The 12,848-nt window shown below is 40.7% G+C and overlaps 1 protein-coding gene across 1 annotated transcript in view; it reads right to left on the bottom strand.

The window, feature by feature from the left end:
• The window catches only part of UTRN (utrophin), a 233,802-nt gene extending 220,960 nt beyond the window's left edge, over positions 1–12,842 (bottom strand). The window contains exons 1-6 of the mRNA XM_014533928.1: positions 12,735–12,842; positions 12,449–12,585; positions 10,406–10,550; positions 9,662–9,780; positions 8,557–8,637; positions 7,115–7,263 (exon numbers count right to left, since the gene is read on the bottom strand). Of these exons, the coding sequence (XP_014389414.1) occupies positions 7,115–7,193 (79 nt within the window). The 5' untranslated portion in view covers positions 7,194–7,263; positions 8,557–8,637; positions 9,662–9,780; ... (1 more) ...; positions 12,449–12,585; positions 12,735–12,842. The remainder of the gene's footprint in view (positions 1–7,114; positions 7,264–8,556; positions 8,638–9,661; positions 9,781–10,405; positions 10,551–12,448; positions 12,586–12,734) is intronic.
• Positions 12,843–12,848: the final 6 nt, after the last annotated feature.

Raw genomic sequence — 12,848 nt, 5'->3', positions numbered from 1 at the left:
ATGAACAGAATAAACTGGTGAATAAAATAGAATCAGAGGCATGGAAATGGAACAGACTGATGATTCTCAGAGGGAAGGAGGTTGGGGGTGGGAGGAGATTAAACAAAGACCTTATATGCATATATGCATTACCTATGGACACAATAGGGTGGCAAAGGCCTGGGGCGGGGTGGGAACCAGCTGGAGGAAGGGCATCGGCTGGGGAAAGAGAGACATCTGTAATAATCTCAACAATAAAGATTTTTTTAAAAAGGAATGGAAGAAATTTGCAAGTATCAACACCATGGAATTAGAAAAGTTCTAAACAGATAATACTTTTTTAATTACAGCACCGTGTTTATTGCACAGTTGTACCACTTTAGAGACACAAAGTGATGTAAGAGTTATTGAACTAGACAGAAATCATAACAACTAAACCGACCACCCACCCACCAAGAAAAGTTCACTTGAAAATATCCACCTATGAGATGTTATTCTCACACTTTACACTTTGAGCTCAATGGCTATGATGGACAGAATTGATTTTTCTTAAAGAAACTGAATTCTCTAAACTGATACGAGGTTTTACCACCCCCAACCTTAAGCATAGCTGCCAAATGAGCACATGCAAACAATTCCCCCATGCCCTAGGCCAGGAGCACAGGCTTCTGACAGAGACCGACCCGCTGCAATCAACCTCGGTATTTGGCTGTGCAAAAGGTGCATGTAAGCCTCCGGCAGCTGGCATGTGCACGTCCAGGGGCAGAAGAAGCAAAAGTGAAAAGGCTGGGTCTGAACTGGATTTCTCAGCTCACAAACCAGCATTTTGAGAGTAAATACATATGTATTTAAAAACCCACACCAACTCACATGCCAAATACCAAATTGAGTGTGTTTATTAGTATACAGTTATGGTAAAAAAAAAATAATAATAATATAGCAAACACCTCTGCCTCTACAGACAGCTTCGGCAGGGGATGAGGGGGGTCGTCTAGCCAATACATCTGAAACCACCTGAGTATCCTTTCACGATTAAATTTTAACTAATATTTACAACTGCTTCAATGACCTTACATGTTCCCTTGTTCCCTGAAAACCATCATATCAGCATGTAGTTCAAACGTCTGGCCTCAACGAAGGTTCAATAAAATTGAGTTTTCCATTCTGTCTATATAATTAATGTACTTTCACTGCCTAGAACAGTCTCAGCAATTCACATTTTTCCGATCATGTACGGATCACCTACCAACCTTTCACAACCATAGTAACAAGTCAGGGGAATCACATTTATATAGAAAACTTTTCTATGATTGCACTATTTCAGCACAATGAGGAAACAACACGGAGAAGATGTTACAGGCATTACGAGAATAGCTGTTCAACTCTGTCAGAGTTGAGTTTCCGTCAGGGTTACTTGTCCCTCACCACAAATCCCCAAGGCTCATGGAAAAAACCAAACCTGTTCAAAGACCTTCCTTCAGAGCACAGGTATTCCAGCCATGCAAAGCTTCAGAAAAAAACAAACAAAAAAACCTAATTTTTACAGTCCCTTAAGCTCTTTAGAAAAATCCCCACTGATATTTTTTTAAATGAAAGAGAAAGAAGCAGACCAATGACTCCCTAAATACAACTTAACCACTGTCCTTCATAAAGAAAGGCTTCTGAAAGATAAATAAACATGATAATCTTCCTCATAATTTTCATAAAACTGAATCTTGCTAAGCAAGCTTACTTTATCGCAAATATAGCATCTTTTTTAAAAGGCTTGCAGTAAATGTAACCAGGTATAATATTCCATCTTAAATAATTCACCTTCTTTTTATTTCACTCGCCTCTCTTTTCTCCCTTCCCCCTCCCCCACCTCTTACCAACTCTTTCAACCCACAGATACCCATCTGGGCATCAGACCAGGGCTTAAACTGTGCCAAATCGCAGTGCATCTGAAATCCTCTACCTTTTTTCACCAGCCAGTGAAAAGCCTTGAGCAGCAGTCGGAAGAAAAGAGAAGGGAGAATTCACGTCAGAAACAGATGATCAGTTTCTCTACCTTCCACCCAGAGGACTGCCTGTCCTCTGGTATTTTCCCCTTTGCTAACTCTTGACAGAGAATGACAAAGACCAGAGCCAGGGAAGGCCAGGACAGGTCTGGGAGCAGCAGGTCGTAGCTCCTACAATTTGGCCCTCCCTTGGCAGCACTACGATGACAACTGGGGGCCCAGGAAGGCTCTCCCTCACAGCCTGGAGTCCCAACCTTGGTCACCATAAAGGAAGAGGCAGAGGCACGTATAAACCCAGCTCATACTGTGAGAATGTTGTAAGCAATAGATTTAGGCTCACAATGAAGAAGAATTCCAGAAGCAACAAAATAAACGACCTTGTAAACTAGAAGACTCAGCACTATGTGGAGGTCAAATGCAGGGTTTCTGCAGTCAGATCTCCTGAGTTCTAACCCCAGATCTGGCACTTTCTAGCTTTGTAAGCCTTTTTTCATTGAATAAACATTCATTGCTCACCTACTATGAGCTAGCAGTTTGGTCTCTGTACCTTTGGAATTAAATTCTAGTGGAAAGTACATTAATAAATACACAAAACAAGAAGAGTGCCAGATAGAGATAAGAACATAGAGAAAATTTAAATATACTGATGCAGACAAGAGTGACCAGGAGAGCTACTTTCTTTTTCTTTTTAATCCTCACCAGAGGACATGCTTTAGAAAGAGTAAGAGAGAGAGAGAAAAACATCAATGTGAGAGAGAAATATGGATTGACTGCCTTCCTTACATTCCCTGACTGGGGATCAAACCCTCAACCCAAGTATGTGCCCTGACCGGGAATCAAACCAGCAGCCATTCAGTGCACAGAGCGACACTCAACCAACTGAGCCATTCTAGCTGGGCAAGGAAGACCTACTTTCTAAAGATCTATCTAGGAAGATCTCTCAAACATGGCATTTACATCTAAATCTAAATGATAGCAAGGAGCCCATCAGACAAAGACAGGTGTAAAAGGGATGTGCAAAGGCCCTGAGATCGGCACAACTGGGCCTTTGGAGAACTAGAAGGAAGGCCAGTACGGTCAATTACTTCTGTGTGGCTCACATTTGTCATCTGTAAAACAGTAGTTGTGAGGATGAAACTCTTGATACCACATCTGCACACAGTGTGTGTTCAATAAATGTAAATTGCTAGGATTATCATCCTCATCATCATCACCAATGAGATACCATCATTGGAAGTGTGCAAGCAGAGGCTGGGTAACCACCTTGCAGGCATGGCTGAGTTATATGGCCTCTAAAATTCTCTCAGCAATTAGGTCCTCAGCAATTAGATCCCAAAAGGTGGAAGAAGAAAGGGTAAAATTGTTATACGCAGGCTTCCTACCCAAGGTACTTAAAGAACACATTGAATCATGCAACAATGTGGCGCTTACCTGACTAACTCATTTAATAAATGGCCCCTTCCCATCTGAGCGTCTATGATTCGAATCCCCAGATTGTCAACATCCCCACAGGTAGCCAGCTGACACACTCTCTTTAGCCCTGAGCGCTACCCTGGTTAGGAGGCTCTCATTTAAAACTTAACCACAACAGAACTGAGAACATCAGAAAAGGATGCCTTGTTCTATATTACCAGCTTTAACATGTGTTAGCTATTGATAGGATGAAGTAGCAATGAGCATATTCTTTGACTTGACATGCATCCCAAACCATTGTATTATTTCATGTTTAAAATGTTCCAAACAGAAATGTACACATCACAGACTCCATTGGCTATATGTTTCCACTAAAAACAAACAAACAACTCTATATCTTGGCCTACTCTCTCACAATATTTACTAATTTGGTAAGCTTTCTGAAGCCCACTAATGCAGGCTGTGAAAGATGCAGTTACTGATGACAAACGACATAGGTGTGTTTAAGTTAGGAAAAGAAAGGTCTCCGTTTACCCCACCTCAAGCTCTTAATAATTAAAGGTCATATTATTTCAAGTTCTTTTCTAACGTTCATTCAAATCTAAGGTAAATGTGGTACAACCATAAAGAAATATATGGGGTCATATATCCCCATATAGAGTTAATGGGCTAATTGGTATACACATTTTCATAATCTACCCTTGATAATTTCATATGTCTGTTTAGAAGGTGGAAATAACATAAAAAATGTAAAACCTCATACACATCTTAAAGCCAAATAATAATGAATGAGGGCAATATAAATAATCCCAATAACTTGATGTAAAATGCACAAATATTTTTGTTACACCAGGCTTTTAGCTTTCCAAATTCAAGTATTTGAGAAGGAGTGAGAATGGAAGAATCTTGATAAACTAAGAGATTAAATTAATCAATTTACTCTCAACTTTAGTTTTTCCCACCCTAATCTTTTCTCCCTCCCCCATATCCAATCTCCAAAAGGAAGAAATCTAGAGAAGCAGATTAGATTTAAAATTCTTCCATCGGAAAACATCCTTTTAAAACAATGAGAAAGCAACAACTTAAGCATAGAACGTGTCCAAGAAGGATCTTTTTTTAAAAAAAAATGCATTATATGTGGATGATTCCTTTGAATGAATCTGAACTAAAAATACCTATTCAATATGTATATTTTGGTATACCAAAAGACATTATCACTGTATGCTAATATTTACCTTAAAAGAATCAAAACTGTGCCTTTCAGAAAGCAGAATTGGGACTAACAGGCCCATTCAAATCCAAATTTATCTACTGGCTCTTGCAACATAATACAGCCAAAAGAATGTGATTCATATCTCAGCTATGCAACAGCTAACTTTTCAATGTGTTTTGAAGTAGGTGCCACCAAGCAAAAAAATGTAACAGTCAGAGCCTTGGCATTGAAACACTCTAAGCAATTTGAGAGCCTTTAAAAATAAGAACTAAGTAATACAGGCTCATTGAAGAACTTTAGAAAATACATACGAGCAAAGAGAGAAAAATAATAATCCCAAAATGCCAAGGTTAACACTATTAACATTGTAGTGTATAATCTGCTAAATTGTTTTTAAAAAATAATTTTCACCTAACTGAATTCATATTGCATATATTTTTACTTGACAATGTCAAGAACACATTTCTATGCATATATATAGATATATACATATCAATAACATATTATGAATGTATATTCTTCTGCTTTATGAATATTCCTAATATAATGAACTCCACTGAGATTCTCTACAATCAGTTCAGAGGCCCTACACTAAATGAACAGAGTAGGCTGACCACTATTTCCTAAAATTATTTGTCTTTGGCATCCTTTTTTAATTAGAATTTAGGCTCTTTTCAAAATACTTTGGGAAATTATGACTTAACCAGTCCTCAATACTGTATTTTTATGGTGTTTCCAATTTTTTTCCTTTTATAAAAAATGTTGTGATCAACTTCTTGCTTGTGCATTTCTGTGTATTTTAGGAAATAACTCTAAAAATAGAGTTAATAGGCTAATTGGTATACACATGTTAAAAACATGTGATGATTTCTGCCCAACTGTCCCCCAACAGTGTATGAGAATTGTAAGTCTTTCTAAATGGTAATTTTTAATTTAAAAAACAATTTGGAAGCTATGTGCACTCATCATATATGCTTAGCATTTCGAAACTTATTCAATTACTTTTTATGGGAATGGTTAAAGCACATAGTTATAAATATCAAAGGTCTTACTGTAATAGAGGTTGACTCAGACAACTATTTAAGAATATATCTCCTCACAATTTATAGAACATGACCAGCATGGATATGTTAAATTGTCTCACTTTCACTTTCCTCTGTGTTACATTTACATAGTCTGGATATATATTCTTAAGAAAATACTAATAATCCCTTATATCTACATAATATTTTATATTACTAAAATATTTAAAACAAAAAGAATTTTTGAGAAAAAAAATACCCTCAGATGTTTAAAACAGGATAGTAAGCTTTAATGTACCTAAAGATCCTTCAAGCTCCACAGTAGTCACTACAAATTTAGAGCCAGGACTGTTATAACCAAAATCTTTACCAATCAACCAGTTCCAGTACCACAGAAAGAAATGTGTATCTTAAGTGTGTATGTCTATTAATTTAGAGCTGATTTTCAGTGCATATTTCTGCAGTTTCATGTCCTGAGAAATAAGCTCCTAAGATAATATAAACATGATACATGGAGCAAAACAGGCTGTATATTCCTTTTTTTTATCTTAAAGTGACACTGGTTATAATTTTATACCTGAGCCTAACTCTCAAGGTTACTTAAGTATAGTGTTCACACCCAGGGTAGAGTTCTGTGTAATTTTCAAAGCTCAAACAAGCCCAGCCTACTCAAAAATATCTCCCCTTGAGCCTGTCTCAAAATCATATTTGAAGCCTTTTTAAAATATAGAATTTATTATTCAATAGGTATGGGGAGGAGCCAGTGCATCTGCATTAAAAAAAAAAAAAGCCTTCCCAGTTGATTCATTTGAACAGCGACAGCGGAAAAGCACTTGGTTACAAAAAAAGACTGGGGGTGTAGAGCAGTATCTGAGGTCCCCAATTTAAATGTTCAGATGAAAACCATTAATCTGTCTTAGTCCGGTTATTAGATTACCTAGGTGAAAACTGTACCTTGAGAAGGTTCATAAGACGTTTCAAAGATGGAAGCAGAGGTAAGAAACCTGTAGGCCTAGCCCTGGCCACCAAAAGGAATTGGGGTAAGGACATATGTGATCGAAGCAAAACTACAGAAGATCCATCCTGCCAGAAACAACGGCACCTCCTACTTTAAGCATATATAATCCTTTCAACTTCATAAAATAGGCTGAAAAGGGAAAACATGCTCAGCTATATTTTTGTGTTGAAAGGGGTTAGTCTGATAAATGCACAGCATTCAACTACTGGTCCCAGTGTAACTAAACAATGCCAGTCAGCACAGGATGAGATCAAACTGGGCTGAGGGGAAATTCAAATAGGACAGTCAGAGACACTATGTTACCTTTTATAATATAATACTCCTTTGTCAGAATTATATTTCTCAAAAGAAATTTGTCTCACAAGAACAGTGCAACACAAGCCAAAAAAAAAATTAAAAAAAAAAACACCCTATGTCTTCTAAGTAGTTTATGCATATAAACCTGGCATTTTCTTAGGCTCCCATTACTTACCAGATCGGGACTTAATGATGTCACTGAACTCGTTCTGCCCGTCATCAGGCCTGGCCTCATGTTCTCCATACTTGGCCATCTTTGCTGAGTTTCAGTAAAATCCAAACACTTTACTAAATCCTCTTTTTTTTTTTTTAAGACATCAATACCTAAAGAGAAAAGGGAAAGTATGGACTTGAAAAAAAATAGGTATATACACATGTAATACATATAGTCATATACAGTTATATATCATCATCATTTATTCGGGAAATATTTATTCAGTGCCTGCTATGTATAAGGCACTGATCTGGGAATGGGGATATGACTATCAAAGAGGCACAGCCTCTGCCATCATGAAGTTTATAGATACTAAGCAATTAATTATATAATGAATTATTCTGATATGCTACAAACATACAAAGGAGAAGCACAGAGTAACATCATCATAGAGCAGAGGAATCTAACCTGCCCTGGGCAATTAGAGAAGCCTTCCTTGAAGAAGTGACATTTAAGCCAAGTTTTCAAAACATGAAAAGAATTTAATTAGGTAATCCTTGATTGAATTCATAATTTTTCAAAATACACAATTTGGGATAATTTGGAAAAATCTGAATTTGGGCGATATATTAGACCAGTGGTTCTCAACCTTCCTAATGCCGCGACCCTTTAATACAGTTCCTCATGTTGTGGTGACCCCCAACCATAAAATTATTTTCGTTGCTACTTCATAACTGTAATTTTGCTACTGTTATGAATCGTAATATGTAGGATGTATTTTCATTGTTACAAATTGAACATAATTAAAGCATAATGATTAATCACAAAAACAATATGTAATTATATATTCAATATGTGTTTTCTGATGGTCTTAGGCAACCCCTGTGAAAGGGTCATTCGACCCCCAAAGGGGTCGCGACCCACAGGTTGAGAACCGCTGCATTAGACAATATTATTGTATCAGTGTTAAACTTCTTTAATATTGGTTAATGGTTGTGCCCTTATGCAAGGAAATGTCTGATTGTAGAAGACACATGATGAAATAGTTTGCAATGAAGTATGATAATATCTTCAACTTAAGTTCAAGAAGGACAGCATATATCTGTCTATATATGTCTATCTATATGTCTATGTATAAATGTACACAAATACTAGTATACACATGAATACACAGAGAGAGACATATGAAATATTGGAAAGTGACAAGTGGGGAATGTAGTTAAAGAATACATGAGTGTTTAGTCTTATATTCTTTCTAGTGTAATATTACAGACAGAAAATGACTGTGGCCTAAACCAGGGAAGATGGAAAGAAAATGGGTGGATATGCGGGATGTTTAAATACTAAATAAAGAAGGTGCATAGGATTTGGGAACTGGTTGGATATGAGAGGCTCAGGATACTAAGGGACAAAATGACTGCCCAATTTGGCTTGCGCAATTGAGTAGAGGGCGAGTCATTCACTGAGCTGGGGAGTTCTGGAGGATAAGCCTCTGCAGGAAGAAATAATGAAAGTAGTTTGGATTTGCTGAGTTTGAGGTGCCTCTGAAATATATATGTGGAAATAACAAAAAGCAGTTGGGTATTCAGGTCTGATCTCAGGAATGCTTTCAATTAGATATAAATCTGAATAGTTATATGTTATGTCATTTTAGAAGGTACATCACATTAATTCTGCTGGGTACAGATATCACTCAATAGAAATAATTTTAATTTTTAGTAATTAATTTGTCATAAGCATCTTTAGAATTTAAAGAACTAAAGATTCTGTCCTACAATGCCACCTTTTCTTTAAGAATATTAGACTAGTACATTGCCCTAATACCTTCCGTAACACACTGCCCCCAAACACCCAGATAGATTCAGAATTCAATCAGCCACTTGGCTCTATCTTAAGAGTCCCTTAAGAAGACCCCAGAGTCCCTTAAGAAGACCCCAAATGCAAATTAAATAAATTAATCATTTCATTAGGAATATAACAGGCAACACTTCCAAATATTAATCTGTGAAAAATGGATGATAATTCACATACTAGTATTACAACATTTATCAGAACCAGAGTTTACTGCTAGCTAGGATTAGACATCTCAATTCTTAACTCAAGGATGCATCATATGGTATTGTTATTTTATAATATATTTCATTTTGTATATTATATACTATTATTTTATATATTACTAGAGTCCCGGTGCACGAATTCATGTACCGGTGGGGTCCCTCGGCCTGGGTGGCATTAAGGGCTCATGGGGACTGACCGGCCGGGGGAAGGGACCACGGGAGGTTGGCTGTGGGAGCACAATGACCACCAGGGGGCAGCTCCTGCTTTGAGCGTTTGCCCCCTGGTGGTCAGTGCGCATCATAGCGACCAGTAGACTGGTCGTTCTGTCGTCCAGTCATAAGGGTCACTTAGGCTTTTATATATATAGAAGATTTTTGTGATATGTAATATTCAAGGAAACATCATGTTATTTCATAATAATATAAATATGTAATATGTAAAAATTGTTATATTTTTATCCTTATCAGTCAGAAAAAGGGTGTGTTATAATAATAAAGAGATCAAAATTACCTTAGAAAAGAGTTTTGTGTTAAAGAGTTGAAGCAGATGAAAACTGTGGTCGATTCCTAAAGTTGTAGGAACAATGTACTCTCCAGTAGGGAGGAAAATGTGGATTGTGGGTCATCAGTCTGCCAAAATTTATGAGTATAAAAAAAGTTTTACATTTTTTTATATTGCTCTACTACTGTTAAGACTTTAGGTATTATTATGTGGTTACATTTCCTTTTGGGGGTACATGCCTATAAAGATTTGCTGAATTCTTAAGTGCATTTTATTATATTCAAAAACCAAAAACTTTGTTCAGAGGAATGCATATAAAATTTTATTACAGAAAATCAAGTTTGCCCAACAAAATTCTCTTAACCAGAAAGTAACTATTCCCTTTGAGAAATATTTCTAATGCTCTCCATATAACTGGTCTTAGCCAAAGGTCTTCACTTCAAAGCTTCCCAAAGATCTATCCTACTCCATAAAAAAAGTGAACTCTTTACACAGGACTTAAATTCCTTTTCACATAAATATTTGCTGATTGTAACATTTTATTTTGCCACTCTCCTTAAGATAATTTCTCAAATTTTCCCTGCTTGATCATCAAAATCTCTTACATACTACAAAGATACAGAAGAAAGGGGGATAGATCAGAGGACAAGGGAAGAATGGGAAGAAGGAAGAAACAGGTCTAGCCACCAACTTCCACTTGTTGCCATGAATGGCAGGGGACTCCGGGTTGAGTAACATGGCAAAAAAAGATACCTTCTTCTAAATCGATAAATGCTGCAGTGGTTTATAATCGGTGGTCAGGAGACAGAATGGAAGTTTCATCACTAAGAATGTGCCTTAAGGTGGCCCTCCATTTTCACATCTATGACAGGGAGGGAAGGCCATCTTCCACACACAGCTAGTTGAGAAATAGAAGAAATGAATGGGATATTGCTTTAGAAGTTTTAAGCCCTTTACAGTTATTGTTAACATTTATTGTTATTTATATGTAATTTATTGTTACCATTGCCCTATGTTTCTGTGCCCTGATAAAGATGTTCGCAAAGGTTAGCCAGATCTTCTCACTGAAACCAATACACTCAACTCGAGGTTCACCAACATTTTCCTGGGAACATGTCTGGCTGTCCTATGGACCTGAAGCCATGAGTGTGTGTCAGTCAATAAACCAGCCTGGGGTGAAAGGATAGGGGATGGCCTTCAAGGGAAAGTTTTAATTTCAAAATAATATGGGAATTACACAATGTAAGAATATAAAGATGTTCAACAATGTACAGTTTTGATGGAAATGTGATGCTGATCCTTGGGCAGAAACTATTCATTCATTTACCCTGGCGACCAAAACCCTAGCTAGAGTTACTGTGAAGGGAAGCCCAGGGGGAAGGAGTTTGCCACTGGGCTTGATACATAGTAAAAGACACCACCCAGCGCCAAGAACTGCCATTCACTCTCGGAAGTGCTCCAAGGGAAGGTGAATACTACAGTGATTAATACTGTTTACAGGGCAATAAATTGTATGTAAACACCCAAAGGGAAGTTAAAGAGCTGTCTCATCGGGCCCATAAATAAGGGGAATGACTGCGTAAGCCCGGGCCCTCGCCGCCACCGGGAACTCCGGAGGCTGAAGCCCCCACGAGCTTCGCATTCCTCCAGCTCCCGCCTGGCCCGCAGCACCATCCGCCCGCCGCCGGCGTCCTCCGCGCCCTCCAGCAACCAGCCGGACGGGCCACCCCGACTTCCTGAGGCCCGTGCAAGTTACTGAGCTATGGATGCTGCTGTCGCCAGGCCAAGGGGCGGGGAGCTCCAGTCGGGTCCCGAAGACCAGGGACTCCCCCAGACTCGTGCCCTCGGGGCCGCAGCTACCGTTCCACCGACACCCCCGAGAGCCGCGTGGGAAACTGACCCGCGAGGCCCTGGTGACCCAGGCGACCAGATGGCTGAGGAAGAGGAGGCTCACCCCGGGAATCCCAGAATGGGGCGCCCTTAGGTTAGACCCCGGGCTCCCGTTCGATGTAAAACAAATTGCGGTCCGCGGGCTCCGAGGGTCAGGCACGTTTCCTCCCTCCCTAGAACAAGTCCCTTTCCGGGTCTGGGAGGAAAGTCTCTTTTAACAGCGTGCCTTCTAAAAGTTGCACAGCCTAAAATCCGTGCTTTGGGGGAGGGGGGGGGTTGTACGTGGCCTTGGACAACCAGAGCCTCGGATCCGGGGCCAAAGGTAGGACATGAATGACCTTACCAGCTGCAGAAAGAGATGCCAAGAGTCCGGACCACGCACCGCCCCCTCTCCGGAGCCCCACCCTCGCGAGCAGCGCCGGCCCGGAGGTCTGCACGTTTCCTGTCAGGCAGACGGCTGGGAACTGCTCCCCAGCCCGCCGACCACGCCACCCTCTCCTAGCGGACACCTCCGGCCCCGCCCTCCCCGGCCGGGGCGTGTGTGACAGGCCACGTCCCCTCCCGGCGATCACTGGCCCTGCGCCCTTACCGCGCGAAGCACGGATGCGGGACTCTCACCCCGGCAGACGGGGCTGGGGGCGCCCAGCGGCAGCCCGGGACCTGTCGGCGGAGTGAGGATCCTTCCCTACTAAACGGATCCCCAGGACCTCCTCCTCCTTGCTCCAGGTGTCAGTCATTCTCTGCTCCGCCGCGGGGTAGCAGAACTCCGGTCCCCAGGAAAGTGTACGCAAAAGTTGGTTACATCTCAGCCTCAGGGAAGCCCGTCCTCCCCGCAGCCCACGCCCCGTCCCCCCGGGGCCGCGGTCACATTACCCGGCGCGGCGCCTCAATAATGCATGGACTTACCTGCTCCCGTGACCGCGCGCCCGCCTCGCCTGCCAGCAGCCGCCGCGTCCCCAGCGGGCCGAGGGCTCGTTTGGATGTGTTTCGGGTCGCGGTGATCGCGGGGGTGGTGGTGTGCAAGCGTGAGTTCTGTGGTGCAACTTTAAAAAAGAAAAAGAAAAGAAATGTAGAGACCTAAACGAGGTCCGAGAGGGGAAAAGAATTTTGACACCCGATTAAAACTGCCCCTGACTTGTGCAACCTTCCTGCCCGGTAGTTCCGCCAAAAACAAAACAGTCCTAGTGCAAACCTGGCACGGGCGCGGAGGCACCAAGTTTGCCAAACACCGGAGAGTTTTCCGTCTGCAGAAACGGCCCCAAAGCAGGGGGGCGCCGCTCCCGGCGGTTCCCCGATCGGCTGCGGG

The sequence above is a fragment of the Myotis brandtii genome, unplaced genomic scaffold (assembly GCF_000412655.1).
Source record: "Myotis brandtii unplaced genomic scaffold, ASM41265v1 scaffold123, whole genome shotgun sequence".
NCBI classification, from domain to species: Eukaryota; Metazoa; Chordata; class Mammalia; order Chiroptera; family Vespertilionidae; genus Myotis; species Myotis brandtii.
The sequence above is the reverse complement of the archived record's forward strand: the minus strand, read 5'-3'. Positions and strand labels throughout refer to the sequence as shown.